This window comes from Monodelphis domestica, chromosome 4 (genome assembly GCF_027887165.1).
Source record: "Monodelphis domestica isolate mMonDom1 chromosome 4, mMonDom1.pri, whole genome shotgun sequence".
NCBI classification, from domain to species: Eukaryota; Metazoa; Chordata; class Mammalia; order Didelphimorphia; family Didelphidae; genus Monodelphis; species Monodelphis domestica.
The window spans coordinates 433,088,558-433,113,493 of record NC_077230.1 but is presented as its reverse complement, the minus strand read 5'-3'; the positions used below and the strand labels follow the sequence as shown (position 1 = coordinate 433,113,493).

Genomic DNA, 24,936 nt, shown 5'->3' with positions numbered 1-24,936 from the left:
TGCCCTCAAACCTGGCTCTCCCTCGTGCCTTTCCCCTTCCCTTCTCTCCCTCCCTGACCAGTAGGCTACGTCCAAAAGAACCTGGGCTAAGGGGGCTGGAGAGATCTTGGACAAGTCTCTTCCCTTCTCAGAACTTCACTTTCCTCACTTAGCAGATGGGGAGAGTAATGACGGCCGGTATTAGACTGGCATGTCAGGGGCCATTAGGTGGCTCAGTGGATAGAGTGCCAGGCCTGGAGGCGAGAGGTCCTGGGTTCAAATCTGCCCTCGAGGAGCCTAGCTCCTACCTCTCCTCCTGGGATTAAAGTCAAGGGATTGGCTCTCCTCCTTCAGTCCCTCTTCAGGCTGGTGCCTCGGACCTTCCGTGGATCCGCCCCAACGTCCCCTGTCCCAGCGCCTTGGTGCTCAGAGATTCGCCGTTGCCTGCCCCGTGAGGCCGGGCTCTCCGGAAGGGAGGGGGCGGCTTGGCTTTTTGACTAGCCGGTTGGTCGGGACTCTGGATCTGCGGGGGTGGGGGGGGAGGAGGCAGAGGGGAGCCTTACGGGAGGGGGAAGAGACGTTGAGGAGGGACCTGGGGCCGAGCTGCACACACGTCTCCTCCGAGACCCCGAGACCGCCCCGTCCAGCTAAGGGGCTTCGGGCTGCGGCAGGTCACCTTCAATGAGCCGGGCTCCGCTCTCCCCCTTGGAGCCCACACCCCAACTTCTCTCCATCCAGGGGACCCAAGGGTCCTCCAGCCCCCGCCCGCAAGCTCCCGCGGGTCCTGGCCCTGCAGCCCCCAGGCGAGGGGGGAGACGGTGGGCCTCCTCCTCCTCCAGCGCCACAGGGACCCAGGGGTCCTGGTCCTCCGGTTGCCAGCCCCTAGGCTCCTGAGGGGTCTTGAGCCTCCAGCTCCTAGTCCCGCAGGGAGTCGGGCATCCCCGCCTCGGACAGCCACAATGCCCCTCATTCATTCCTCGCACAAAGCGGTCCATTGAGCCTGACCCCGAGGGGAGGGGGAGCCGCCCCCGAGAACGCTCATTGGCCAGCTGCGATGCCCGTCTGCGGCCTAGTTCCTCCCCCGCCCCCTCCACCCCGCCCTCCGGCTTTCCCACGGCCGGAGTCCTTCGGCAACTTCCCATTGGCCGCGGGTCGGCCTGATCCCCGCCTCCTGCCTCTGATTGGCCGAGCTGCCGGGCCCGGGCCCGTCGATTGGAGGAGACTTGCTCCTCGCGCCCCCGCCCCTCCCTGCGCCCAGGCCCGAGCCCGAGCAGAGCCGGACAGGAGGGGACAGGCGGGGACAGGCGGGGACAGGCGGCCGAGGCAGGCCCCGGAGCCCGCAGCCTGCGCCCCGCGGCGGGGGGCTGGTCCCCCGGGACCTGGGCCCCACCCCGCACACCTGCCTCACCTGTCTCATCCCTTATAAGGCGTGAGCGCCCGGCCCCGCCCCAGCAGGTGGGCCCCGCCCGCCGTGACATCACGTCTGCCCAGCCCGGCCGCAGGCCCCCTGCTGTGTCGGAGTACCCGGCGCTCCCCTGCTCCCCTGCTCCCGGGCTCCAGGTGACCCCCCCCAGGTAAGGAAGCCCACTCAGGTGATCCCTGCTCCCCCGGGAGCCCCCCCGCGATTCCCCCAGGTGATCCTCGCGCCCCCTCAGGTACCCCCCCATCCTTTGCCCCCCTCCATTCCCCCCCAGGTGATTCCCTGCTTTTTCCCTCTGCTAGTCTCCCCCAGGTGACCTCTCAGGTGCTCCTGGCCCTTCCCCCCAGGTGTGCATCAGATAATCCCCTGCTCCCTCCCCAGCCCCCCACATGACCTCTTGCTCCCCTAGGAGCCCCCCAGGTGACTGGGTGAACCTTTGCCCCTGCTCCCCAGGGATCCCCTGCTCCCCCCAGCCTCCCCAGGGATCCCCTGCTCCCTCCAGCCTCCCCAGGGATCCCCTGCTCCCCCCAGCCTCCCCAGGGATCCCCTGCTCCCCCCAGCCTCCCCAGGGATCCCCTGCTCCCCCCAGCCTCCCCAGGGATCCCCTGCTCCCCCCAGCCTCCCCAGGGATCCCCTGCTCCCCTCTCTGCCCTCCCCTCAGGCAAGTTAGGTTAGATCCTGCCCCAGATAATACTCTGCGGCTCCTTGTAGCCCCCGTTGCTAGGCAGGTCCTCAGGCACTCAGGCCACCCTACTCGGCCTCAGGAGCGCTCTATTCTCCCAGGTGCCCCATTAATCCTGCTCATAACACGCCCCCCCCCCCCCCCCCCCCGCGCGCGCCCCGGCCCAGGTGGTCTCCCTCCCCCAGGGAAGCCTCTCCCTGCCAGTGCCCTCAGCTCCTTGCTTTGGGCCAGGTGGTGCCCAGGGGACTCCTCTGGGGCTGTGCCAAGCACCCCCTCTTCCAGCCCATCCCCTACCCTCCTCGTTGGGACCTTGCGTGGGAGCCTGAGGGGGGCCAGTTTGGGGGGCCTGCTTTCCTGGGGGCCCTCAGGAGGGGAGGGAGGCCAGAGGGCCTCGGAAGAGGGCTGGGGGCCGAGTGCCTTCCCTCGAGGCTCGGTGCTGGGTCTCAAAGAAGCCCGAGAGCGTGGGCGGCCCCCTGGGCCTGGGGAAGGAGATGCCGCCTCTGGAGGGGGTGCCTCGGCCACAGGCAGAGAGCCTGTCCCGGAGGGGGCCGGGCCGCGAGGAGGGAGGCAGCCATTGGCTGGGCACATGCCCGAGTCTTCCCAGCCCTGACTCAGCCGAGCTGGGAGGGCGACGCCGGGCCAGGGCTGGCTTCTGTCTGGGCACCTGCTCCTGCGGGCAGGGCTGGGAGAGCCAGGCAGGGTGGGGCACGCCCGCTGGAGCCCGAGACCTTCCCTGGGCCACCAGCCTCCTGCCCTTCCCCCTAGCTGGGCCTGGGGTGAAGCACCAAGGGGCCCCGTCTCTAAGGGAAGAGGGCTGTTGGGGGTCCCTGGCCCTGTCTAGGAGGGTCCCTGACCCTGGCTCTGGGGGAGTCCCTGACTCTGGGAGGGATCCTGGCATTGGGGGGTCCCTGGCCCTGTCTGGGGGAGTCCCTGGCTCTGGAAGGGATCCTGGCATTGGGGGGTCCCTGGCCCTGTCTGGGGGAGTCCCTGGCATTGGGGGGTCCCTGGCCCTGTCTGGAGGGGACCCTGGCCCTGTCTGGGGGGGTCCCTGGCTCTGGGAGGGATCCTGGCCCTGGTGGAGGGGTCCCTCACTCTGGGAAGGACCCTGGCCCTTGGCAGGTGGTATAAAATAGGGCACTAAAGAACATTTGGGGGGGTGGCCAGAGGACGTGGGTTGAAATCTTGCCCGTGGGGGGCAGCACAGGATGGGGCCCCCTTCCAGCCCGCACTGCTCTGGTCTTAGCAGATGTGGGCAGAGGCTGCAGGGAGGAGGCTGATGCCGCCGTACCGCCCTGACTCGGGCTGCGCCCCCGCCCTTTGCCCGGTGACCTGAGTAATGAGGCCTGACAGGGGCGAGGCCCAAGCTGTGGGCATGGCAGGACTGGGGGGGCGGGCTGGGCGGGCAGGGGGCGCCCCGAGGAGGCACAAGACTTCCTGGTCAAAGGCCCCGAGCCCTGGGGTGCGCCCGCCACCGGGGAGTTTGCAGGATGGAGGCCAGGCTGGGCAGGCAGAACGGGGCCAGGAGGGAGCCTGAGGTGGGCCTGGGGGCCCCGGAGAAAGGGCTGATGTGGGGCCTGGCACGGCCAGAGGGGAGCCGGGGACCCCTGGCCAGGGGCTCCCTGAACCTCCCTCCGGCTCTGGGCACTGTTATTGTCCCCTTTTGGCAGAGAAGGAAACGGAGGTCTGAGAGGGGGCTGGGACTCCTCTGGGACCCCAGGGTGGGCAGGGCTGGGACGGGGGGGGGGTGAGCTGCGGGTCCCCCTGGGGTCCTCACGGCTCCCCTCGCCCGCAGGCCATGGCTGCCACTAGCGCTTGGAGGAAGGCGGCAGGCCCGGTGCCCGAGGCAGCCCAGCCTTTCCTGTTCGCCCCTCGAGCGGGCCCCGGGCTGGCGAGCGGCGTGGGGCCGCCCCCGGTGGAGTGGGCTGCCCGAAGGCTCGTGTGGGTGCCCTCCGAGCTGCACGGCTTCGAGGCGGCGGCCCTGCGCGACGAGGGCCCCGAGGAGGTGGAGGTGGAGCTGGCCGAGAGCGGCCGCAGGCTCCGGCTGCCCCGAGACCAGGTGCAGCGCATGAACCCCCCCAAGTTCAGCAAGGCCGAGGACATGGCTGACCTCACCTGCCTCAACGAAGCCTCCGTGCTGCACAACCTCCGGGAGAGGTACTACTCGGGCCTCATCTACGTAAGTTCTGCCCTGGGGCTGGGGGGCTGCAGCCTCCTCCTAATGCCCCCAGGACTGGGGGGCCCGGCACCCACCTCACCCCCAGGACTGGGGGGCCCAGCACCCACCTCACCCCCAGGACTGGGGGGCCCAGCACCCCCCTCACCCCCAGGACTGGGGGGCCCAGCACCCCCCTCACCCCCAGGACTGGGGGCCCAGCACCCTCCTTCTCACCCCCAGGACTGGGGGCCCAGCACCCTCCTTCTCACCCCCAGGACTGGGGGGCCCAGCACCCTCCTTCTTGCCCCCAGGACTGGGGGGCCGGCACCCCCCTCACCCCCAGGACTGGGGGCCCAGCACCCCCCTCACCCCCAGGACTGGGGGCCCAGCACCCCCCCATTCTCAGTGGGGTCCAACCTCCTGACTTCCTTGCCGGGGCCCAATGGTTCCCCATGGGCCCCAGCCTTCAGGGGTTTAGGCCAGTTAGGAATCCCTGGGTCAGCTCTGCACCATCATCCCTAGCCTTCAGGCCTGGCTTGGTTCTGCCCTTGGTGCCCTTAGGAGACTCCCAGAACTCCCTGCTCCGGGCCTCGGTTTCCTCCTGGAGCTGGGTTGAGAATCGGGGCTGGCAGTGGCCTGGGATAGAAGTGGGGTCTTTGTCCCTTTGGGGAGGGGGTCCCCGAAAATGGCTCCCTGGAGCTGTCCTCCTCACCCACCGGCTGCGCCCTGCTCTGCCTCCCGCCTTCTCTGAGCCTCAGTTTCCTCCCCGCCTCCCTGGGATGGGCCACCCCACAGAGGCGCTCCTCCACAGCCCGGCTCTCAGAGGAGGCTGAGCTCAGGGCCTCCCGGGAGGCAGAGGCTCCCGATGGCTGCCTCCCCCAGAGGGGGCACCAGCCTCAGTTTCCCATCTATAAAACAAGGACTTTGGACCCAATATGCCACCCGTCTGGTGGCCTCGAGTGGGTCATTCGGCCCCTCCCCCAGCCCTTGGGCATCCCTTCATCCTGGGCGTGGGCCTCCCCTCCTGCCCTTTGATCCCTGCCAGGCTCAGATTCCAGCGCTTCCTTGGGTGTTGCCGTGGGAGCGGGCTGGGGCCCCAGGGAGGAAGAGTCTCGATTGCCCCCCCACCTCAGTTTCTCCCTCAGTAAAATAAGGGGATTTTGGAGCTGGCAGGATACACCAGGCCAGCGGCCTGCCAAGTACAGGGAGAGGGGACGACTTGGGGGGGGGGCCCACGGCGCCACCAAGCATGATCTACCAGGCCTGGGAATGTGGGTGGGCGGGCCCGCCCTCAGGAGGCGCTGAGAGCTGGGGGGGGGGGATCCCTGTCTCCCTGCCAGGCCGGGGTGGGGCCCCCACACCTGACCAACCGGTCTGGGCTCCTGGGTAGCAGGGCTGCGGGGGGAGGGGGGCTCATCTGACACCCCCTCTATCTCGTTTCCCCCCTCCCTCCCCCTTCTTTCTTCTGTGGGGGGGGCTCATCGGACCCCCCCCTGTCCCTTCTCCCCCTCCCTCCCCTCCTCTTCCCTTCTCTGGGAGGGCTCATCGGACACCCCGTCCCTTCTCAGCTCCTTCCCTGGGTCAGTGGGGGGGGGGGGGGAAGGGAGGATCTAGCAGCCCCCTCTCCCTTCCCTCCTCCTGGCCCTCCTCCTCCCCGTGGGCCCCCTGTGGTCAGGCCGGGCTCCTCTGTGACCCGCCTCCCCCCGCAGACGTACTCGGGCCTCTTCTGCGTGGTCATCAATCCCTACAAGCAGCTGCCCATCTACACGGAAGCCATCGTGGAAATGTACCGCGGCAAGAAGCGGCACGAGGTGCCCCCGCACGTGTACGCCGTCACGGAGGGCGCCTACCGCAGCATGCTGCAGGGTCAGTGGGCGAGGGGCGGGGAGGAAGGGCCCGGAGACCCTCCGCAGGAGTTCGGAGGCTTTGCGACGTCTCCTCCTGTCGGCCCCCAAGAAGGACGGCCGGGCCGGGCAGAGCTCTGGCACCCAGCGGGTCTTCCTGCGGGGCCCCCGGGCAGCACCTCTCAGCGCCCTCCCTCTCCGCCCCTTACAGATCGGGAGGACCAGTCCATCTTGTGCACGTGAGTGACCGGGGCTGCGACGCGGGGCGGGAGCCGGGAGGGGCCGCGCTGACCGCCCGCCGCTGCCTTTGTGTCCCCCAGCGGGGAGTCCGGGGCCGGCAAGACGGAAAACACCAAGAAAGTCATCCAGTACCTGGCCCACGTGGCCTCGTCCCCCAAGGGCCGGCGGGAGCCCGGAGCCCCGGTGAGTCCTCCCTTCCGGGCCCGGGGCTGGGGGGGGCTTCTTCAGCCTTCCTCTCCCCCCCCTGGCTCCTCCCTCCCCCCTCCGCCCCGCTTGGCCCAGGAAGCCGCCCGTGTCCCTCCCTCGGAATCAGGGCCGCAGAGATGCTCCAGGGCGCCCGGCTCCCTCCGCCAGCTCTGAACACCGCCCCGGGGGAGGCCGAGGCCCAGAGCAGGGGAGAAGCGGCCTGGCCCTCCCGAGGGGAAAGATGCTCCGGATGGGCCAGGGAGCCCAGGGCGCCCCGTGCTCGGGGTGGGGGGGAGGAGGGGGCTCTGCGAGGCTGACTCTGGGGCCCACCGTGTGTCTGTCCCGCGTCCATGTGCCGCGTCCGTCCGTGTCCCATGTTCCTGTGTGCCGGCGTGTCCTGCCTTCCCGTGAATCCCCCAGACCCCTGCCAGCCTGGTGGCCTATGTGAGTAGCCCCTCCCCCCCCCCCCCCAACCGCCCTTGCGGCCCCCTAGCCCCAGCTGACCGCTCTTCCGCCCCCAGGGCGAGCTGGAACGGCAGCTGCTCCAAGCCAACCCCATCCTGGAGGCCTTCGGGAACGCCAAGACTGTCAAGAACGACAATTCCTCCCGATTTGTGAGCGGGGAGGGGGGGAGCCCGGGAGGGGGGCCGAGGGGGCGGCCATGCGCAGCCTTCACCCCTTCACCAGCCCCTCCTCTCCCTCCCAGGGCAAATTCATCAGAATCAACTTCGATGTGGCCGGCTACATTGTGGGGGCCAACATTGAGACCTGTATCCTTGGGGCTGGGGGCAGAGGCCGCTGGGGGGCTGGGGGGGCCCGGGGGGCTGGGGGGCTGGGGAGGGCCTGGGGGGCAGAGGAGGCTGGGGAGGGCCTGGGGGGCAGAGGAGGCTGGGGGGCTGGGGGGGCCTGGGGGGCTGGGGAGGGCCTGGGGGGCAGGGGGGGCTGGGGGGCCTGGGGGGCTGGGGAGGGCCTGGGGGGCAGAGGAGGCTGGGGGGCTGGGGGGGCCTGGGGGGCTGGGGAGGGCCTGGGGGGCAGAGGAGGCTGGGGGGCTGGGGGGCAGGGGGGGCTGGGGGGCCTGGGGGGCTGGGGAGGGCCTGGGGGGCAGAGGAGGCTGGGGGGCTGGGGGGGCCCGGGGGGCTGGGGAGGGCCTGGGGGGCAGAGGAGGCTGGGGGGCTGGGGGGGCCTGGGGGGCTGGGGAGGGCCTGGGGGGCAGAGGAGGCTGGGGGGGCTGGGGGGCAGAGGTGGCTGGGGGGGCTGGGGGGCAGAGGTGGCTGGGGATGGCCTGGGGGGCAGTGGCTACAGGGCTAGCTCAGGTGAGAGGCGCAGCTCCTTGACTCCACTCTATCCCAGACTTGCTGGAGAAGTCCCGGGCCATCCGGCAGGCCAAGGATGAGTGCAGCTTCCATATCTTCTACCAGCTCCTTGGGGGTGCCGGGGAGCAGCTTAAAGGTCAGGGAGCTGATGGGGTTGGGCGCCCCCAGCTTGCCGGGTCTGTTCTAAGCCCCTCCGTGGCACCCCAGGGCCTGACTCTGGCCCCTCATCCCCCCCAGAGGACCTCCTCCTGCAGCCGTGCTCCGAGTACCGATTCCTCACCAACGAGCCGGCCTCATCCCCGGGCCAGGAACGGGAACTCTTCCAAGAGACCCTGGAATCCCTGCGGGTCCTGGGCTTCAGCCACGAGGAGATCGTCTGTGAGTGGGGGGGGGGGGGGCTCTGGCTCCAGATGAGGAGGTTGGGGACCTGCCCTGGGTCTGAAATGGTTCTGCTGGGGCTCGGTCCGATGGGCGCTCCCTGCCCCAAGCTGGGGTGGGGGTCCATGGCTCAGTTCGGGGCCCAACAGCAGGGCAGTCAGGGCGTTCAGATGGTCTTGTCCAGCCTCCCTGGCTTGTTGGGGTCATTTCGGCTGGCCGACTCTCGGTGACCCCGTTTGGGGTTTTCTCCTCCTTGCCGGGTCCTTCTCTGGCTCAATGGACAGATGAGGAAACTGACCAGTGAGGTGAAGTGGCTGGGCCAGAGTCACCTGACCAGGAAGTGGCTCAGGCAGGATTTGAACTGGGGGGGACAAGTCTCCCTGACTGTCCCGGTGCCCCTGCTGCGCTGGGCCCAGATCCCTCTGCATGTAGAGAGAAGGCTCTGGGTTCTGGCTCTCCTTGGCCGTGTCTCTGCCGCACTCTCACTGGTCCACCCACCTACACTTGCAGAGCCTGGGGACATTGTGAGAACAGTGAGCCCACTGGCCTCTGCAGAGGTGGAAGGAGATGGGAATGGAAGAGACCCAGGGGTCCTAGGGGGCCACAAGCTCCAGAAGGCTTACCCCAGCTTTCACACCATGACAGCCAGAGCCCAGAGAGAGGAGCCCAGCAACAGGGAGAGGGGGAGGGCTGGGGATCCAAGGGACAGTGACCTTCACTGGCATCTCCTCTGTGCCAGGCACTGGGGCCCAGATACCAGAGTTGGAGGCCAGGGAGCTCACTCCTGGGGAATCCCGGAAGAAAGGCCCTCAAGTTGGCTCGGGACAGGTTCTGGGCCTTGGAGAGGCAAGGCCGAGGAGGGCAGAGTGTGCCAGGCATGGGGCTGGCTGCGTGCCCCCTCCCCCTCCAGTCCTCAGCCCACGTGCTTGGGCTTCCTCCCAGGGACCCCTGGGGGGGGCTGGCCTCTGGAATGCCCCATCCCTCCTCTGTGCCCCAGCCCCAGGGCTCTTCAGGGCCTCCGCAAGGACACTTGACATTCCAGCCTGGGCTCTTTGAGGGGGCAGCGCTAGCCAGTCTGGCGCCAGAGCCTCTCCAGGGGACCCCCAGCCCAAAGAGAATCAGCCCCTGCCCTCAGGGAGCTCACTGGGCCAGGGGGCACCCAGGGCCCAGGAGGAGGCCAGTGCGGCTCAGGGCTGTCGGGGCCCCAGAGTTCCTCCAGCTGGAGCCCACCCCGAAGGGGGGCCAGAGGTTTGGGGGAAGGAACTGAGGAGGGGGAGGAGGCCGCTGTCGAAGGGGACGGTAGGACCCAGGACAGGGACCCCCAGGCAAGGGGACGGTGACGAGCGCCCCCTGCCTCTGGGAGCCACGCATGGGGCCCGCCTGCCCCCCTCAGCTCCGGCCTCTCCCCACTCCGCAGCCATGTTACGTGTGGTCTCAGCTGTTCTCCAGTTTGGAAACATCTCCCTGAAGAAGGAGCGCCATTCGGACCAGGCCACGATGCCGGACAACACAGGTAGCCCTCCTTCCGAGGGTAGGGAGCTCCCAGGCAGGGAAGTAGCCGAGCCAAGTAGCAGGAAGCCTGACGTGGGCCGGTCTGGCCTCTGCCGTCCCATGCGCCTGGCGCTGTCCTTGGTCCCTGAGGGAGGCCGCCCGCCTCCAGCGTTCTGGGGGCTTTGCCATTCTTCCTCCAGTCTGTATCACCTTGTGCCCATTTCCCCGGGCCTCAGTCATCCTCCTCGAGGGTGCCACGCTGCCCACTCCGTGCCCATCCCCACCGGCGCAGAGCTTGGCAGTGGGGCTTCTGAAGCCTGCTCCAGGCCCCAGAGCCTCGGGGCATCTGCCAGCTTGGCTCCCCCGCCAGCGCCCACTGAGCCTGGGAGTCTGATCCCCGGGCTGCTCGGAGGAGGTGGCAGCAGCCATTCCTTCTGCCAAGCCCTGGGAAGGGAAGGGCGGGCAGCTGGGCTGGGGGTGGGGGGGCACAGCTAGGACGGTTGGAGTCCAGATTGGATCTCAGGACCTCCCCTCTGTGCACCGGGCCACCCAGCTGCCCACCACCCGATTCTAGAGGTGGAGAAAAGCCTTCTGGAGGTGCCGGACTCCGACCGAGACTTCAGGGAAGCCAGGGGTGCTAAGGGTGGGCCGCCGGAAGGCGGGAGGTGCCGGCAAGAGGAGCAGCTTGAGGGGCAAAGGCCCTCCGGGAGGGGGGCGGACAAGGAGGGTAGCGAGTGACCAGGGCGGCCGGGGAGGCCCCCACAGGAGCTTCTCGCAGGACCGTCGTCCCCATTCATAGCTCCACCAACCATGTAAGAGCGCCGCTTTACAGAGCCCCCCAGCGTTGTCGGCCAGCTTTGCCAGTTTGCGGGCTGCTCCCATTCTTGGGGGTCTTTCCTGAGGTGCTCACTCATTCCCGGCTCTTCTGTGGAGCCCAACCCTGCCCCCCCCCCCGCGGGGGTGCCTCCTGGCCTTCAGTATTCCCTCCTTCACGGCCCTTATCCCCGCTCGCCTCTGCTTGGCAGTGCCTCCTCCTGCCACGTGTCCGAGCACCCCAGGGCACCGGGACGAGCGCCAGAAGACCGTTACCGGCTGATGGAGAGGAGCGTGGAAGGACACACCTGGGCAAGGGCAGCTGCCCGCCCCGCAGGGGCACTCCGAGGGGCCCCAGGCTCCTGTCTCTCTCCAAAGGGGGGGAGGGCGTGTCTGGAAAGAAGGTTCTGTATGAAGGAAAGGCCGCCGCGAGGCGAGGCGAGGCGAGAGATGCAAAAAGTAAACTCCCCCCGCCTAGGGCTCAGGGTCCTAACCTGCTCCTTCCTTCCTTCCTTCCTTCCTTCTTCCGCGTTAGCGGCCCAGAAACTGTGCCGTCTGCTGGGTTTGGGGGTGACAGACTTCTCCCGAGCCCTGCTCTCCCCCCGCATCAAGGTTGGCCGGGACTACGTCCAGAAGGCCCAGACCAAGGAGCAGGTATTGGGCCCCGGGACAGAGGGAGAGGGGTGAAGGGGACCCTCCCCCTCCTCTGTCTCTGGCCCTCTCCCATGTGGCTCCCTTGCTCTTGCTGCCGGTCGAGAGCCTCCCCAAGCGGTGAGGGGGGGTCTGGGAGGGCCTGAGGCACTCGGCAGCCCTGGGGGGGCTCTCAGCGGAGAGCCTGGCCCCTGACGCCATGCCGCCTCGGCCCACCCTTCTGGGCGCTCTCTCGCACAGGCTGACTTCGCCTTGGAAGCCTTGGCCAAGGCCTCCTACGAGCGCCTGTTCCGCTGGCTCGTGCTGCGACTCAACCGGGCCCTGGACCGAAGTCCGCGCCAGGGGGCCTCGTTCCTGGGCATCCTAGACATCGCGGGCTTCGAGATCTTCCAAGTGAGGCTTTGACCTGCCTTGGCAGCCCCTTCCCGCCTCCCTGTCCGTCCCCGGGCTTCTCTGCCAGCCTCAGTTTCCTCAACTGTACAGGGGCGTGATGGGAGCCCGCTGGGACTGTGGGCGTCCCCGGCGCCCCCCCCCCATCTTCTCTTGGTGCTCGGGTGGGGGAAGGTGAGGCCCCGCCCACCATCTGGCGCTCCCTGCCTGCCCTCCCCACAGCTGAACTCCTTCGAGCAGCTGTGCATCAACTACACGAACGAGAAGCTGCAGCAGCTCTTCAACCACACCATGTTCGTGCTGGAGCAGGAGGAGTACCAGCGCGAGGGCATCCCCTGGACCTTCCTGGACTTCGGCCTCGACCTGCAGCCCTGCATCGACCTCATCGAGCGGCCCGTGAGCGCCGGCCGGGGGAGGGGAGGAGGGGAGGCTGAAGGACCGCGGGGGGCTCCTCACTCGCTCCCCTCCCCCAGGCCAACCCCCCAGGGCTCCTGGCCCTGCTGGACGAGGAGTGCTGGTTCCCCAAGGCCACGGACAAGTCCTTCGTGGAGAAGGTGGCCCAGGAGCAGGGCGGCCACCCCAAGTTCCAGCGGCCGCGGCAGCTGCGGGACCAGGCCGACTTCAGTGTGCTGCACTACGCGGGGAAGGTGGGGGCTGCGGGCGAGGAAATGGAGGGCGCTGAGCCGGGTGTGGGAACATCGGGGGCCTCACGAGCTCCTGGCCTCGCCCCCAGGTGGACTACAAGGCCAACGAGTGGCTCATGAAGAACATGGACCCCCTGAACGACAGCGTGGCCGCCCTCCTGCACCAGAGCACCGACAAGCTCACGGCCGAGATCTGGAAGGACGGTGAGGCGGCCCCAGCCCCCAGGATTCCCCCAGGCCCTTTCCTCCTGCCCCCGCTCTGCCTCTGGCCCTCCCTCCCTCCCTCCTTCATCTCTGGGAGTGACCCCCCCAACCCCACCGCTCTCCTCAGCTCCCTTTCCCCAGCCCAGCGACGCCTGCCCGCACCCCCATCCCTGTCTCCCCGTTGTCCCCCACCTAGCCCGAGATAGGTCTCTTCTAGCTGGGTGCATCCCTGGCCCTTGCCTGGCCTCCGTGACGCCGGTCTCTCTCCCTACAGTGGAGGGCATTGTGGGCCTGGAGCAGGTGAGCAGCCTCGGGGACGGGGGCGCGCCTGGCGGCCGCCCCCGCCGGGGCATGTTCCGGACGGTGGGCCAGCTGTACAAGGAGTCCCTGAGCCGCCTCATGGCCACGCTGAGCAACACCAACCCCAGCTTTGTGCGCTGCATCATCCCCAACCACGAGAAGAGGGTGAGCGCCCTCCTGGCACACAGCAGGGGCTTGGGTGGTGCTTTGGGGACTCACCCAATGCCCGCTTCCCCCAGGGTCAAGCTAGAGAGGGTGAATCCTGCCCCTCTGCCTTCATACCGAAATGTCTTTAAGATCCCTTCATGCTCTCCGGGATCTGGGCAGGGGAGATCTGGGAGGGCTCCCTGGAGGAATCCTCTCCGGGTAAGAGTTCTGCAGTCATTGGTGCGGGGAGCAGAGAGGGCTAGTTTCCCGGAGGCCCTGGGCCTCAGTTTCCTTTTCTGCCCTTGTGCCCCCTGGGGCCCTGGGGCGGGGAAAGGAGCGGAGCTGTCCAGGTGCTGACGCCTCCTCTCGCAGGCTGGGAAGCTGGAACCCCGGCTGGTGCTGGACCAGCTGCGCTGTAACGGGGTCCTGGAGGGGATCCGCATCTGCCGCCAGGGCTTCCCCAACCGGATCCTGTTCCAGGAGTTCCGGCAGAGGTGAGGGGGCCCGGGTCCCGCTGGCTTTGGGGTGCTGGCTGGGGGCGCCCGGCTCACCGGCTTTGCCGCCCGCAGGTACGAGATCCTGACTCCCAACGCCATCCCCAAGGGCTTCATGGACGGGAAGCAGGCCTGCGAGAAGATGGTAAGGGCGAGGGCCGGGCTGGGGCGGGCCCGGGGGCCGCTGGGGGCCGCCGCTGACTCGGCCCCGCCCCCAGATCCAGGCCCTGGAGCTCGACCCCAACCTGTACCGCGTGGGCCAAAGCAAAATCTTCTTCCGGGCCGGCGTCCTGGCGCAGCTGGAGGAGGAGCGCGACCTCAAGATCACCGACATCATCGTGTCCTTCCAGGCGGCCGCCAGGGGCTACCTGGCCCGGAGGTGGGCCGGGCCCCCCTTCTCCCAGCCCAGGGGGCAGCCCCGCCCTTGACGCGCCCCGGGGGACCTGGGGCCCTTCCCCCGCCCGGGCCTCCCTGACCCGGCTCTCCCCCGGCCGCCCGCTCCAGGGCCTTCCACAGGCGGCAGCAGCAGCAGAGCGCGCTGCGGGTGATGCAGAGGAACTGCGCGGCCTACCTCAAGCTGCGTCACTGGCAATGGTGGCGCCTCTTTACCAAGGTGAGGCTCGAGGCCGCCCGGGCCACGGGGCAGCGGCGGGGCGGTGGACAGGCGCTTAGTTTCACGGTGACTCCGGAAGGCCGGAGCCCATTTCCCAGAGGAGGAAGCTGAGGCCCGGGGCTGGCTCTGGGGTGGGCAGAGCCTGGATGATGGAGGGCGGGAGCTCTCAGACCCTTTCCTCCCCGGAGCGCAGGTGAAGCCGCTTCTCCAGGTGACCCGCCAGGACGAGGTCCTCCAGGCCCGGGCCCAGGAGCTGCAGAAAGTGCAAGAGTTACAGCAGCAGAGCGCTCGGGAGCTGGGCGAGCTCCAGAGCCGCGTGGTCCAGGTGAGGGCCCTTCCCCTCACCATCAGAGGCTGTGCCCAGGACAGGTAGTGAGCTCCCCATCTGCGGTGGTATGCAAGGGACTGGAGCCATACCCCGTGGCAGAGGGAGAGCCCTAAGCAGAGGGGAGCAGTGACTTCCCCGGTGTGCCTGTGACTGTGGTGGGGTGTCTGGGTGTCCCGTGCTCCCGGGGGGTCCTTAACGCACTGGAAGAGGAAGGAGAGCTGGGGATGAGACAGAGGGTGAGTACACCGGCTGGGGGAGCGGCCGGGAGCCGGCGCTGGCTTGTCAGGAGCCTCGAATGCCGGGATCAGAAGGCCCCCTGACCCTCTGCCCCCGTTGTTCAGCTGGAGGAGGAGAGAGCCCGGCTCTCGGAGCAGCTGCGAGCGGAGGCCGAGCTGTGCGCTGAGGCCGAGGAGACCCGGGGCCGCCTGGCCGCCCGGAAGCAGGAGCTGGAGAGAGTGGTGGGCATGCTGGAGGCCCGGGTGGGCGAGGAGGAGGAGCGGGGAGCGCAGCTGGAGACCGACAAGAGGAGGCTGCAGCAACACGTGCAGGTGCGGGGGGGGGGGGGGGTTTGACCCTGGATCGCTCACCTGGCCGCCGCCCTGGGCACAGCCAAGATGCCCGCCTTGGTTGGGGAGGGGCCTCCGCCACGGTGACGGCCCTTCCCCGGCTGCAGGAGCTGGAGCAGCACCTGGAGGCGGAGGAGGGAGCCCGGCAGAAGCTGCAGCTGGAGAAGGTGACCACCGAGGCGCGGCTGAAGAAGATGGAGGAGGACCTCCTGCTGCTGGAGGACCAGAACGCCAAGCTGGGCAAGGTGGGCTGCAGCGCCCCCGCCCCTCCCGGCCTCAGTTTACCGCGAGGGGGCGGGCCCTGACCAGCTGCTGAGCTCCCTCTGACGGCCGCCTCTCCCCAGGAGCGGCGGCTGCTGGAGGAGCGTCTGGGGGAGTTCTCGTCGCAGGCGGCAGAGGAGGAGGAGAAGGTGAAGAGCCTCAATAAGCTCCGGCACAAATACGAGGCCACGCTGGCCGACCTGGAAGGTGACGCGCCCCGCCCCGCCCCGCCCCGCCCCCATCCCTGCTCCGACCTCGCCGTCCCGGTGTGGGGGACCCTTCCGCCCTCACCGTGGCCTGTCGCTGCAGAGCGCCTCAAGCTGGAGGAGAAGGGCCGCCAGGAGCTGGAGAAGACCAAGCGGCGGCTGGACGGGGAGAGCTCCGAGCTGCAGGAGCAGCTGTCGGAGCAGCAGCACCGGGCCGAGGAGCTCCGTGCCCAGCTGGGCCGCAAGGAGGAGGAGCTGCAGGCCGCCCTGGCCAGGTGAGCGGCAGGGCTGACGCGGCCCGAGACCCCTCCCACCCGACAGCCCCCTCACGGCGGGGGGGGGGCGGGGGAGGAGCCGGGCTCCGCCCGCTGCGCCATTCAGGCTCCCTCCACCCCCACCCCAGGGCCGAGGAGGAGGGCGGGGCCCGGGCCTCACTGCTCAAGTCTCTCCGGGAGGCCCAGGCCGGGCTGGCCGAGGCCCAGGAGGACCTGGAGGCCGAGCGGGCCGCACGGACCAAAGCCGAGAAGCAGCGCCGAGACCTGGGGGAGGAGCTGGAGGCCCTTCGAGGGGAGCTCGAGGACACCCTGGACTCCACCAACGCCCAGCAGGAGCTCAGGTGAGGCCCGCACAGTCCAGGGTTCGAGGCCCACCCAAGGGGGCGTCCGGAGGAGGGGACCGGCCGTGGCAAGGACAAAGGCTCAGCGATGGGAGGGTTGGGGGGAAGCGCAGACTGGAAAGGGGGGGACGATGCCGAGTGCCAAGCTAAGGGCCAGGGCTGGCACAGGATGGGCTGAGACTCTCCAGCCCCCCGGCCGGCTCTCCGAGCAGCTTCCCTCCCTCCCCAGGACCAAGCGGGAACAGGAAGTGTCCGAGCTGAAGCAGGCCCTGGAGGAGGAGACACGCAGCCACGAGGCAGCCGTGCAGGAGCTGCGGCAGCGTCATGGCCAGGCGCTGGGCGAGCTGGGCGAGCAGCTGGAGCAGGCGCGGAGGGTAAGCGGGGCTCCGGGGCCGGACCTGTCCAGGACTGGCCCCGAGGTCGCTGGGGGGCCAGGCAGAGGCCCAGGCGTCCCATCCTGGCCCCAGGGTTGGGCCTCCGTTATGGGCGCGACACTCTCCTAGAGCACTTTCTGCCCTCAAAGTCCGGGAGGCTCCCCAGCCCCAACCGGGACAAGATGGGCCTTAATGGACGAGTGCGGGGCCTCAGCAGTGGGTCTGGGGTTTGATGACCTCCTGTGGCCTCACACACTTAGCTGTGGAATCCTGGGCAAGTCACTGCCCCCGTGTGCCTCAGTTTCCTCAGCTCGGTGATCTCAAAGGTCTGGCTCTAAGATCTTAGGACCTCGGTCTGTCTCTGCTGCCCCTCCCTTGCAGTCTCTCTCCCCATCCTTCCCTCCTTTCTCTTCCCCCTCCCACAGCTGGGCCTTTTGGGAGGGGGCGGGGCGGGAGCGGGATGGATAGTCCTTGGCTCCGCCCCCACGGGGCGGTAACTGTGTGAAGGTCCCGCGGGATCCCGGAGGGAGCCCCCTCTGCTGCCCGCTTAGGATCCGAGCTTCTCTGACGTCAGCCGGCGGGCCCTCCCTGTGGAGGAAACCCCTCCACCTGACCTCCGTTCTGGTCCTGCCCCGGCGTGGGGTGGGGAGGAGGAGGCTTGTCCAGGGTCGCAAGGCAAGATTTGAACCCAGCTCACCAGCCTCAGAGGCGGTGAACCCATTCACCAAGGGGCAAATGCTCCCTAACCCGCCCGCTGCCCTCACGGAGCTGCGCTTGGGTGGGCACGTCAGAACCCACCATAACACAAGCCGAGGGGATCGTGGGCAGTTTTGTTTTTGAGGAGGGGGAGACCGTTGGGTAGGAGGCCGCCCTGGAGCTGAGCTTGGGCTGGTTCCAAGGGGCCCAGCTGGGGAGGGAGAACTCCAGGTGGGAGGCACAGCTTGAGCAAAGGCCTGGAGATGGAAGGTGGAGTGGTGTGGGTGAATGGCAGAGCCCGGGGACCCTCTAGGTCCTGGGTCGCTCTCCCCGGAACCGGGCCTGGACCCCGAGGCAGACATGCACTGAGTGGGGAAGTCCTGGGGCGGCCCCTCCCTGGCCAGGCCCTCCAGTGGACCGCCTCTCGTCCTCCTCCCAGGGCAGGGGCGCTTGGGAGAAGGCCCGCCTGGCGCTAGAAGCCGAGGTCACGGAGCTCCGGGCAGAACTGGCGGGCCAGCAGGCCTCCCGGCAGGAGGGAGAGCAGCGGCGCCGGCGCCTCGAGGCGCAGCTGCAGGAGCTGCAGGCCCGGGCCGGCGAGGGCGAGCGGGCACGGGCCGACGCGGCAGACAGGTTGCAGAGAAGCCAGGTGAGCCTGGCCGCAGAGCCGCCTGGAGAGCCCCGTCTGACACCCACTGCGCATGCGTGCGTGCCGGGACGAGGCGGTCTGCCTTCCCGAAGCTAAGGGCCTCCTCCCCAGCTTCTCCCACTTCTGGGGCTCTTTGGGAGGGCACAGACTGCCGGCCCTGACTGGGCCTTGGCGAAGCTCTTCAAGTTCGCCGGCGGGCTCTGGGGGCGGGCAGCCAGGGGCCCCGGCCCATCGCGTCTGTACCCCACTCGCAGGCAGAGCTGGACAGCGTCTCCGGGGCCCTGAGTGAGGCTGAGTCCAAGGCGATCCGCCTGAGTAAGGAGCTGAGCAGCGCCGAGGCCCAGCTCCATGATGTCCAGGTGAGGAGGGAGGCCCTGGTGCTGCCGCCCCGGGAAGGTGACCCAGACTTCCGGCCCGGAGCCGCATCCCGTCTCTGGGCCAGGCCAGCCGTGCGCTCCTTAGATCCGGCCCTCCTTCATTCCCCCGCCTGCCACCCGTCTGTCCCCTCCCCAGGAACTCCTGCAGGAAGAGACGCGGGCCAAGCTGGCCCTGGGCTCCAGGGTCCGAGGGCTGGAAAGCGAGGCTGCCGGGCTGCGGGAACAACTGGAAGAGGAGGCGGCAGCCCGGGAGCGCGCTGGGAGGGAGCTGCAGACGGCCCAGGCCCAGGTGAGGGGGGAGAGGTCGGGCACTGCCCGTTTTGTCCCCTGGGTCGGGGCGGCGCCCATGCTCTGGCCGTGGAGGGGGAGGGGTCCCTCGGGTGTCTCCGGAACCAGGGCTTGGGGCTGAGGTGGGGCTGGGACCCCCGGGTGAGAAGCCCGCGGGCACAGAGGCAGAGGAGGGAGCCGCAGGCTGCTCAGGCTCCTGGGGGGTGACCCCTGTCCTCCAGCTGTCGGAGTGGCGCAAGCGGCAGGAGGAGGAGGCGGGAGCCCTGGAGGCTGGGGAGGAGGCCCGCCGCAAGGCGGCCCGAGAGGCCGAGGCCTTGGCTCAGAGGCTGGCGGAGAAGACGGAGGCGGCCGAGCGGCTGGAGCGGGGCCGGCGACAGCTGCAGCAGGAGCTGGACGACGTCACTATGGACCTGGAGCAGCAGCGGCACCTGGTCGGCAGCCTGGAGAAGAAGCAGAGGAAGTTCGACCAGGTGCTTGGGGCGGGCCTGGAGGGGACGAGCCGCTGGCTGCCTTTTGGAGCCTTGCCCTGGCGCCACAATACATTTCCTCAAGCCAAGTGAGCAGGCTTTCTCGGGCGAGCCTATCCCGCGCGCGAGTGCCGGCTCCACGGGCTCTAGGCAGGGGAGAGCCCCGTGGCGGGACCCGGGCTCAGCCTGGCAGGACGAAGGGTTTGGTCCGGATCTGGGTTGTCCTGAGCCGGGAAATTGCCCGGAGAGGGCTAGGGGCGGCCAGGGCCATGCAGCGAGCTCCTGGGCTCCCCCTGGGGCCTTGGGCTGCCCTTCCATCCCTCGGGCACGGGTCTCTTTCCCTTCAGCTCCTGGCAGAGGAGAAGGCTGTGTCCCAGCGAGCAGTGGAGGAGCGGGAGCGGGCCGAGGCCGACGGCAGAGAGCGAGAGGCCCGGGCCCTGGCACTGGCCCGGGCCCTGGAAGAGGAGCGGGAAGCCCGCGAGGAGCTGGAGCGGCAGAACCGGGCCCTGCGGGCGGAGCTGGAGGAGCTGCTGAGCAACAAGGACGACGTGGGCAAGAGCGTAAGGCCGGCCCCGCCTGCTCCCTGCCTGGCCGCTGGGCCGGGCTCGCCACGCCCCCGCGTCCCTGCAGCCCCCTCCCCAGCGGCTCCCTCCCCTCCCTCTCCAGGTGCACGAAATGGAGAGAGCCCGCCGGGCGGCGGAGCAGGCCGCTGCCGACTTGCGCACGCAGGTGACGGAGCTGGAGGATGAGCTGATGGCGGCCGAGGACGCCAAGTTGCGGCTGGAGGTGACAGCCCAGGCCCTGAAGGCCCAGCACGAGCGCGAGTTGCAGGGCCGGGACGAGGCCGGCGAGGAGAGGAGGCGTCTTCTGGCCAAGCAGGTGCGGAGGGGCGGGGCGTCTGCTGCCAAGCAGGGGCGGAGGGGCGGGGCGTCTGCTGGCCAAGCAGGGGCGGAGGGGCGGGGCGTCTGCTGCCAAGGAGGGGCGGAGGGGCGGGGCGTCTGCTGGCCAAGCAGGGGCGGAGGGGCGGGGCGTCTGCTGCCAAGATGGGGCGGAGGGGCGGGGCGTCTGCTGGCCAAGCAGGGGCGGAGGGGCGGGGCGTCTGCTGGCCAAGCAGGGGCGGAGGGGCGGGGCGTCTGCTGCCAAGGAGGGGCGGAGGGGCGGGGCGTCTGCTGGCCAAGCAGGGGCGGAGGGGCGGGTTAGGCAGAGGGCGGGGCGGGGCCCGAGCGCTGACCGGCCCCCTTCCCTCCCGTAGTTACGGGACGCGGAGGTGGAGCGGGACGAAGAGCGCAAGCAGAGGGCGGCGGCTTTGGCGGCCCGCAAGAAGGCCGAGCAGGAGCTGGAGGAGCTGAAGGCCCAGGCAGCCTCCGCCGGCCAGGGGAGGGAGGAGGCGGCGAAGCAGCTGCGCAAGACGCAGGTGGGCGGCGCGGAGAGGAAGAAGGGCCCGCTGGCCGCACAGCACTGGTCCCGGCCCCACCCGCGCCGTTGTGAGGGGCGGGGCTGCTGGAACCCGGCCGGGCGGCCCTCAGCCGCCTCTCCAGTCCCTGCTCCCGGGCTTCCCCCTGGGACAGACGCGGGCCACCGGAGGTGGCCGATGATGCAGTGCTCAGACCTCTGACGAGTGCCTAGACGGCAGCGAGCGCTGCCCTGGGGAGTCCCGGCTCCACAGAAAGTCAGTTTGCCCTCCTGTGAGAGGGGGACGCGGCTCCCCAGAGCGCTTGTCTGACCCTCGGCGGGCGGAGGGACATTGCCCAGCCGCCCCCCAACACCCGCCTGGCCGGGCCTCTGTTCCTGGGCCAGGAATCCCCTCCGGGAGGCCCTGGCCTTGCCTGCCTTCTCCTGTGGGCCCAGATGGGATCTGGGAGGGAAGGGCAAAGCACGCTTCTTTTCTGTCCAAACTAATTCCCTTCCCTGGTGCCAAGGGCAGAGCTGTACCGGGCAGTGGGGCCCGAGTTCAAACCCCACCTCTGACATCAACTGGCTGAGATACCCTGGGCAAGTTGTTTGAGCCCTCTGCCTCAGTTTCCTCATCTGTAGCTCCAACCCACACAGGCAGGAGGCAGGGAGGGCCCAGCACAGAAGCCCCTGGGCAATGGGAAGGCCTTTCTTCCAGGCGCAGATGAAGGAACTCTGGCGGGAGGTGGAAGAATCTCGAACCTCCCGGGAGGAAATCTTTGCCCAGAACCGGGAGAACGAGAAGAGGCTCAAGGGCCTGGAGGCTGAGCTGCTGCGGCTGCAGGAGGTGGGAAGGCTCCCCTCAAGGGGCAGTCCTGGATCAGGGCCACTTCAGAGGAAGGGCCCTTAAGGGGGATGAGGCTAGGGAGGGCATCCCAGAGGAGAGGCCCAGCCTGCACAAATGCCTGGAGGCCGGAGATGAAAATGGGTGGGAGACGGGTCCCAAGGGGCAGAGAGATGCAGAAGGGTCTGTATGCAGGGCGCGGCCCTGCACCCCCAAGGCAGCATAGAGCTGAGAGAAGCCAGCATCCAGAGAAGGCCTAGAGCCTCGGGGCAGGGCGCGGGTGCTGATGTTCTCAGGGCCGCTGATGTAGAGCTTTCCTTCTCACCTCCGCAGGAGCTTGCGGCCTCTGACCGAGCCCGGCGCCAGGCGCAACAGGATCGGGATGACATGGCAGACGAGGCAGCCGGTGGGAACCTGGCCAAGTGCGTCGGAGGCCCCTCCCGCCCCCACCCCCAGCCCTTTGCAGTCCCTGGAGGGAGGGGCCAGGTACTGACGCCCCCTCCCTGCCTTCTAGGGCAGCCCTGCTGGAGGAGAAGCGCCAGCTCGAGGGGCGCCTGGGCCAAGTGGAGGAAGAGCTGGAAGAGGAGCATGGGAACCTAGAGCTGCTGAATGACCGCTACCGCAAGCTGCTGCTGCAGGTGGGCCCCCCCCCCCGCCCCCCGCAGGGCCCCCAGGCTCTGGGTGAATGCAGGCACTCTGGGGAACAAGGCTCCTGTGAGCCACTGTGGCCTGTCCTGGGCTCCAGGCAGGGACCCTGGTCCTCTCCCTTGCACTGCTGAGGCTGCTGGGCTATAGGGACTGGAGCAGAGCCTGGCCAGAGAGTGATGATGGATCAAGAGCTGCGGGCGTCCCTGCATTCTCAGCCAGAGCCTGCCTGCAGTCCAGCTCCCTGAGCTCAGCCTGCCCCCGAACCCCCCCCCCTCTGGTCCAGGTGGAGTCGCTGACCACTGAGCTCTCTGCCGAGCGGAGCTTCTCCGCCAAGGCGGAGAGTGGGCGGCAGCAGCTGGAGCGGCAGATTCAGGACCTGCGGAGCCGCCTGGGAGAGGAGGATGCTGGGGCCAGAGCCCGCCACAAGATGCTCATTGCAGCCCTCGAGTCCAAGCTGGCCCAGGCTGAGGAGCAGCTGGAGCAGGAGAGCAGGTGGGCTCTGAACCCAGGGCCAGGAGCTCCTTCCCTGCTTGGCTAAAGGGTGGGCACCCGGCATGCCACTCTGAGTGCCCGCGGACTTGTCATCCTGGACCCACTACAGGCGGGCAAGGGGGAAATAGGCGCTGGGCCAGCTTGTGGGCAGGAACGGGGGAGGGGCGTCAGGAAGTGAGGGGACGCCCCTGCCTCGGAGGGAACGTGACCCCGCCTCCTGCCCCAGGGAGCGCATCCTCTCCGGGAAGCTGGTTAGAAGGGCAGAGAAGCGCCTCAAGGAGGTGGTCCTGCAGGTGGACGAGGAGAGGAGGGTGGCTGACCAGCTCCGGGACCAGGTAAGGCCCCTCCGGTGAAATCGGGCGATGCTCCGCCTGGCCAACTAAGGCTCCTTTTCCCAGGGACCACCTCGAATGCTAAGAGGCTGGGCGAGGAAGGGGGAGAAGAGAACTGGGGCCCCATAGGCTACTGAGGGAGGGAGCAGGGAGACCTTGAAGGACAGGGAGAAGCCGGAAGAGCTCTCCAGAGGGACGGTGTGGAGGGCAGACTCTGATGGAGATGGAGATGGGGGCCCTGAGAGGGGGGGGGAGAGAGGGAGAGAGGGAGGAGGAGGGAGGGAAAGAGGGAAGGAGAGAGGGAGGAGGGAGAGAAAGGGAGAGGGAGACAGGGAAGGAGGAGGAGGGAGAGAAAGAGGGAAGGAGAGAGGGAGGAGGGAGAGAGAGGGAGGAAGAGGAGGGAGAGAAAGAGGGAGGGAGACAGGGAGGGAAGGGGGGAGGGAGAGAAAGAGGGAAGGAGAGGGAGAGAGGGAGGAGGAGGGAGAGAAAGGGAGAGGAGAGGGAGACAGGGAGGGAGGAGGAGGGAGAGAAAGAGGGAAGGAGAGGGAGAGAAAGGGAGAGGGAGACAGGGAGGGAGGAGGAGGGCGAGAGGGAGGGAGAGAAAGAGGGAAGGAGAGGGAGAGAGGGAGGAGGAGGAAGAGAAAGGGAGAGGAGAGGGAGACAGGGAGGGAGGAGGAGGGAGAGAAAGAGGGAAGGAGAGGGAGAGAAAGGGAAAGGGAGACAGGGAGGGAGGAGGAGGGAAAGAGGGAAGGAGAGAGGGAGGAGGGAGAGAGAGGGAGGAAGAGGAGGGAGAGAAAGAGGGAGGGAGACAGGGAGGGAAGGGGGGAGGCAGTGGAGAATCTCCCAGAGGGAGGGGCCCAGGAAGGCAGGCCTTGATGGAGCCCCAGAAAGGGCTAGGACCTGGAGAAATGGGTAAAGCTGGGAGAGATGGGAAGATGGCCGAGCGGCCGGCCTGGCCGTCTTCTGCCCGCCCTGGCAGCTGGAGAAGGGAAACCTGCGGCTGAAGCAGCTGAAACGGCAGCTGGAGGAGGCCGAGGAAGAGGCCTCCAGGGCCCAGGCTGGGAGGAGGCGGCTGCAGCGGGAGCTGGACGATGTCACCGAGTCAGCCGAGTCCATGAATCGGGAGGTCACCACCCTGAGGAACCGGCTTCGGTGAGGCCTGGGCCCCCTTCTCCGCCGGGGTTGCGCGAACACTCTGGGCGGCCGGGCAGGCGCCTGAGCGCTCCGTTTCCCTCTCCCCTGGGTCTAGGCGAGGGCCGCTCACCTTCACCACCAGGACTGTCCGGCAAGTCTTCCGCCTGGAGGAAGGGGTCGCCTCCGACGAGGAGGAAGAAGAGGCGGAAGGCGGAGGCGCCGGCCCCCCCGCAGCCCCAGAAGCCGATGGCCCCCCGCAGCCCCAGCCGCAGTGACCCCTCCTTCGTCCTCTGCTCCGAGGCCCCCTCCCCTCCCCTCCTGCCTTCCTGCACTTTGGAGCCCCCGTGCCCACCCCGGGCTCTCTGAGCACTTAGCGAAGCCCCCTGTCTCCTCCCAGCCGTGGGGCTCGGGCGGGGCTCTACAGCGCCGCCGAGTGGAGGTGGCCCTGGCTTCCCTGCCGCCTTCTTCCTGGGCTTGTCCCTCCGCCATCTCTCCCCTCGCAATCATCTCACCCCCGTCTCCCCTTTGCCCTCTGCTGTCTCTTCCGCCTTAGCGCGGTGCCCGGCACATAGTAGGTGCTTGAAACAAGTCCATCGATTGGCTGATCGTTCTCCTCCCTCTCCCGTCTCAGCTCCCTGCCCCGCCCGGCTCCTGTTTTCTCCTGTCCTCGCTCCGTCACCGCCTTCCTGGGCTCCTTCCGCGGCTCTTCTCCCAGCATCCCCGCCCGCCTCCCGCCTGTTCCCCCAGGGGCCCAGCCAGCGCCTCAGCGCCTTCTGCGCGACTTAGGCCGGAGTTTGAGGCTCGGCGAGAACTATGTAGTGTGTGGCCTGTTTCCGCCCCCTCCCGCCCCCTCGGAAATAAACTTCAGAGCGCCCCCCGGGGCCCCGAGTGCTGGCTGTGGCTTCTTGGGGTGGGAGGGGAGCGCCCAAGCCCCCGATTCTCCCCAGTCTCCCGTCCAGGCTCGGGGATAGGGCCGAGGCCGCTTCCTCGCGGCTGTGGCCGGGGGCCATGGAGGCGCAAGGGAGGAGTGGGGCGCCTCAGTCTGCTAACAGGGGCGGGGGCTGTCAGCTGGCCTGCGAGGTTGGGGTTTGGTCTCTGGTGGGGGGTCAGTATTGGTGGATCCTGCTATTAGCGAGGGTGGTAGGGAGAGGAGATGTGGGAGGCCCCCCCTTCCCCTGCCCACTGGTTCAATGGTCCCCCCCCCCGAGTTCTTCCTCTAGAAAACGAAGCGGGGGGGGCGGCCTCACCCCCAAACGTCTACGGAGCTGCTGGCTTTCCCGGAAGCCGGGAGAAGGAGGAGAGAGAAAGGGCCGGGAACGCCGATG

General features: G+C 68.7%; 1 protein-coding gene across 2 annotated transcripts; it reads left to right on the top strand.

The window, feature by feature from the left end:
- The first annotated feature begins 1,253 nt into the window (after positions 1 to 1,253).
- MYH14 (myosin heavy chain 14) lies at positions 1,254 to 24,499 on the top strand. 2 transcript variants are annotated; one of them, XM_056825559.1, is made up of 42 exons: positions 1,254 to 1,553; positions 3,874 to 4,257; positions 5,946 to 6,102; positions 6,292 to 6,319; positions 6,401 to 6,503; positions 6,927 to 6,950; positions 7,028 to 7,120; positions 7,213 to 7,276; positions 7,857 to 7,955; positions 8,057 to 8,197; positions 9,615 to 9,710; positions 11,037 to 11,155; positions 11,393 to 11,545; positions 11,765 to 11,938; positions 12,016 to 12,189; positions 12,276 to 12,390; positions 12,665 to 12,855; positions 13,210 to 13,331; positions 13,407 to 13,476; positions 13,550 to 13,710; positions 13,836 to 13,944; positions 14,138 to 14,269; positions 14,614 to 14,820; positions 14,946 to 15,083; positions 15,183 to 15,306; positions 15,409 to 15,580; positions 15,709 to 15,921; positions 16,151 to 16,295; positions 17,431 to 17,637; positions 17,892 to 17,996; positions 18,151 to 18,303; positions 18,524 to 18,772; positions 19,117 to 19,329; positions 19,436 to 19,648; positions 20,022 to 20,183; positions 20,880 to 21,008; positions 21,339 to 21,427; positions 21,520 to 21,643; positions 21,937 to 22,145; positions 22,372 to 22,480; positions 23,457 to 23,629; positions 23,727 to 24,499. In XM_056825559.1, the coding sequence occupies exons 2-42, from the start codon at positions 3,877 to 3,879 to the stop codon at positions 23,884 to 23,886; spliced, it is 6,000 nt and encodes a 1,999-aa protein (XP_056681537.1). In that variant the 5' UTR covers positions 1,254 to 1,553; positions 3,874 to 3,876; the 3' UTR covers positions 23,887 to 24,499. The 2 variants fall into 2 exon arrangements, with proteins under 2 accessions (XP_056681537.1, XP_056681538.1); XM_056825560.1 differs by lacking the exon at positions 6,927 to 6,950.
- Positions 24,500 to 24,936: the final 437 nt, after the last annotated feature.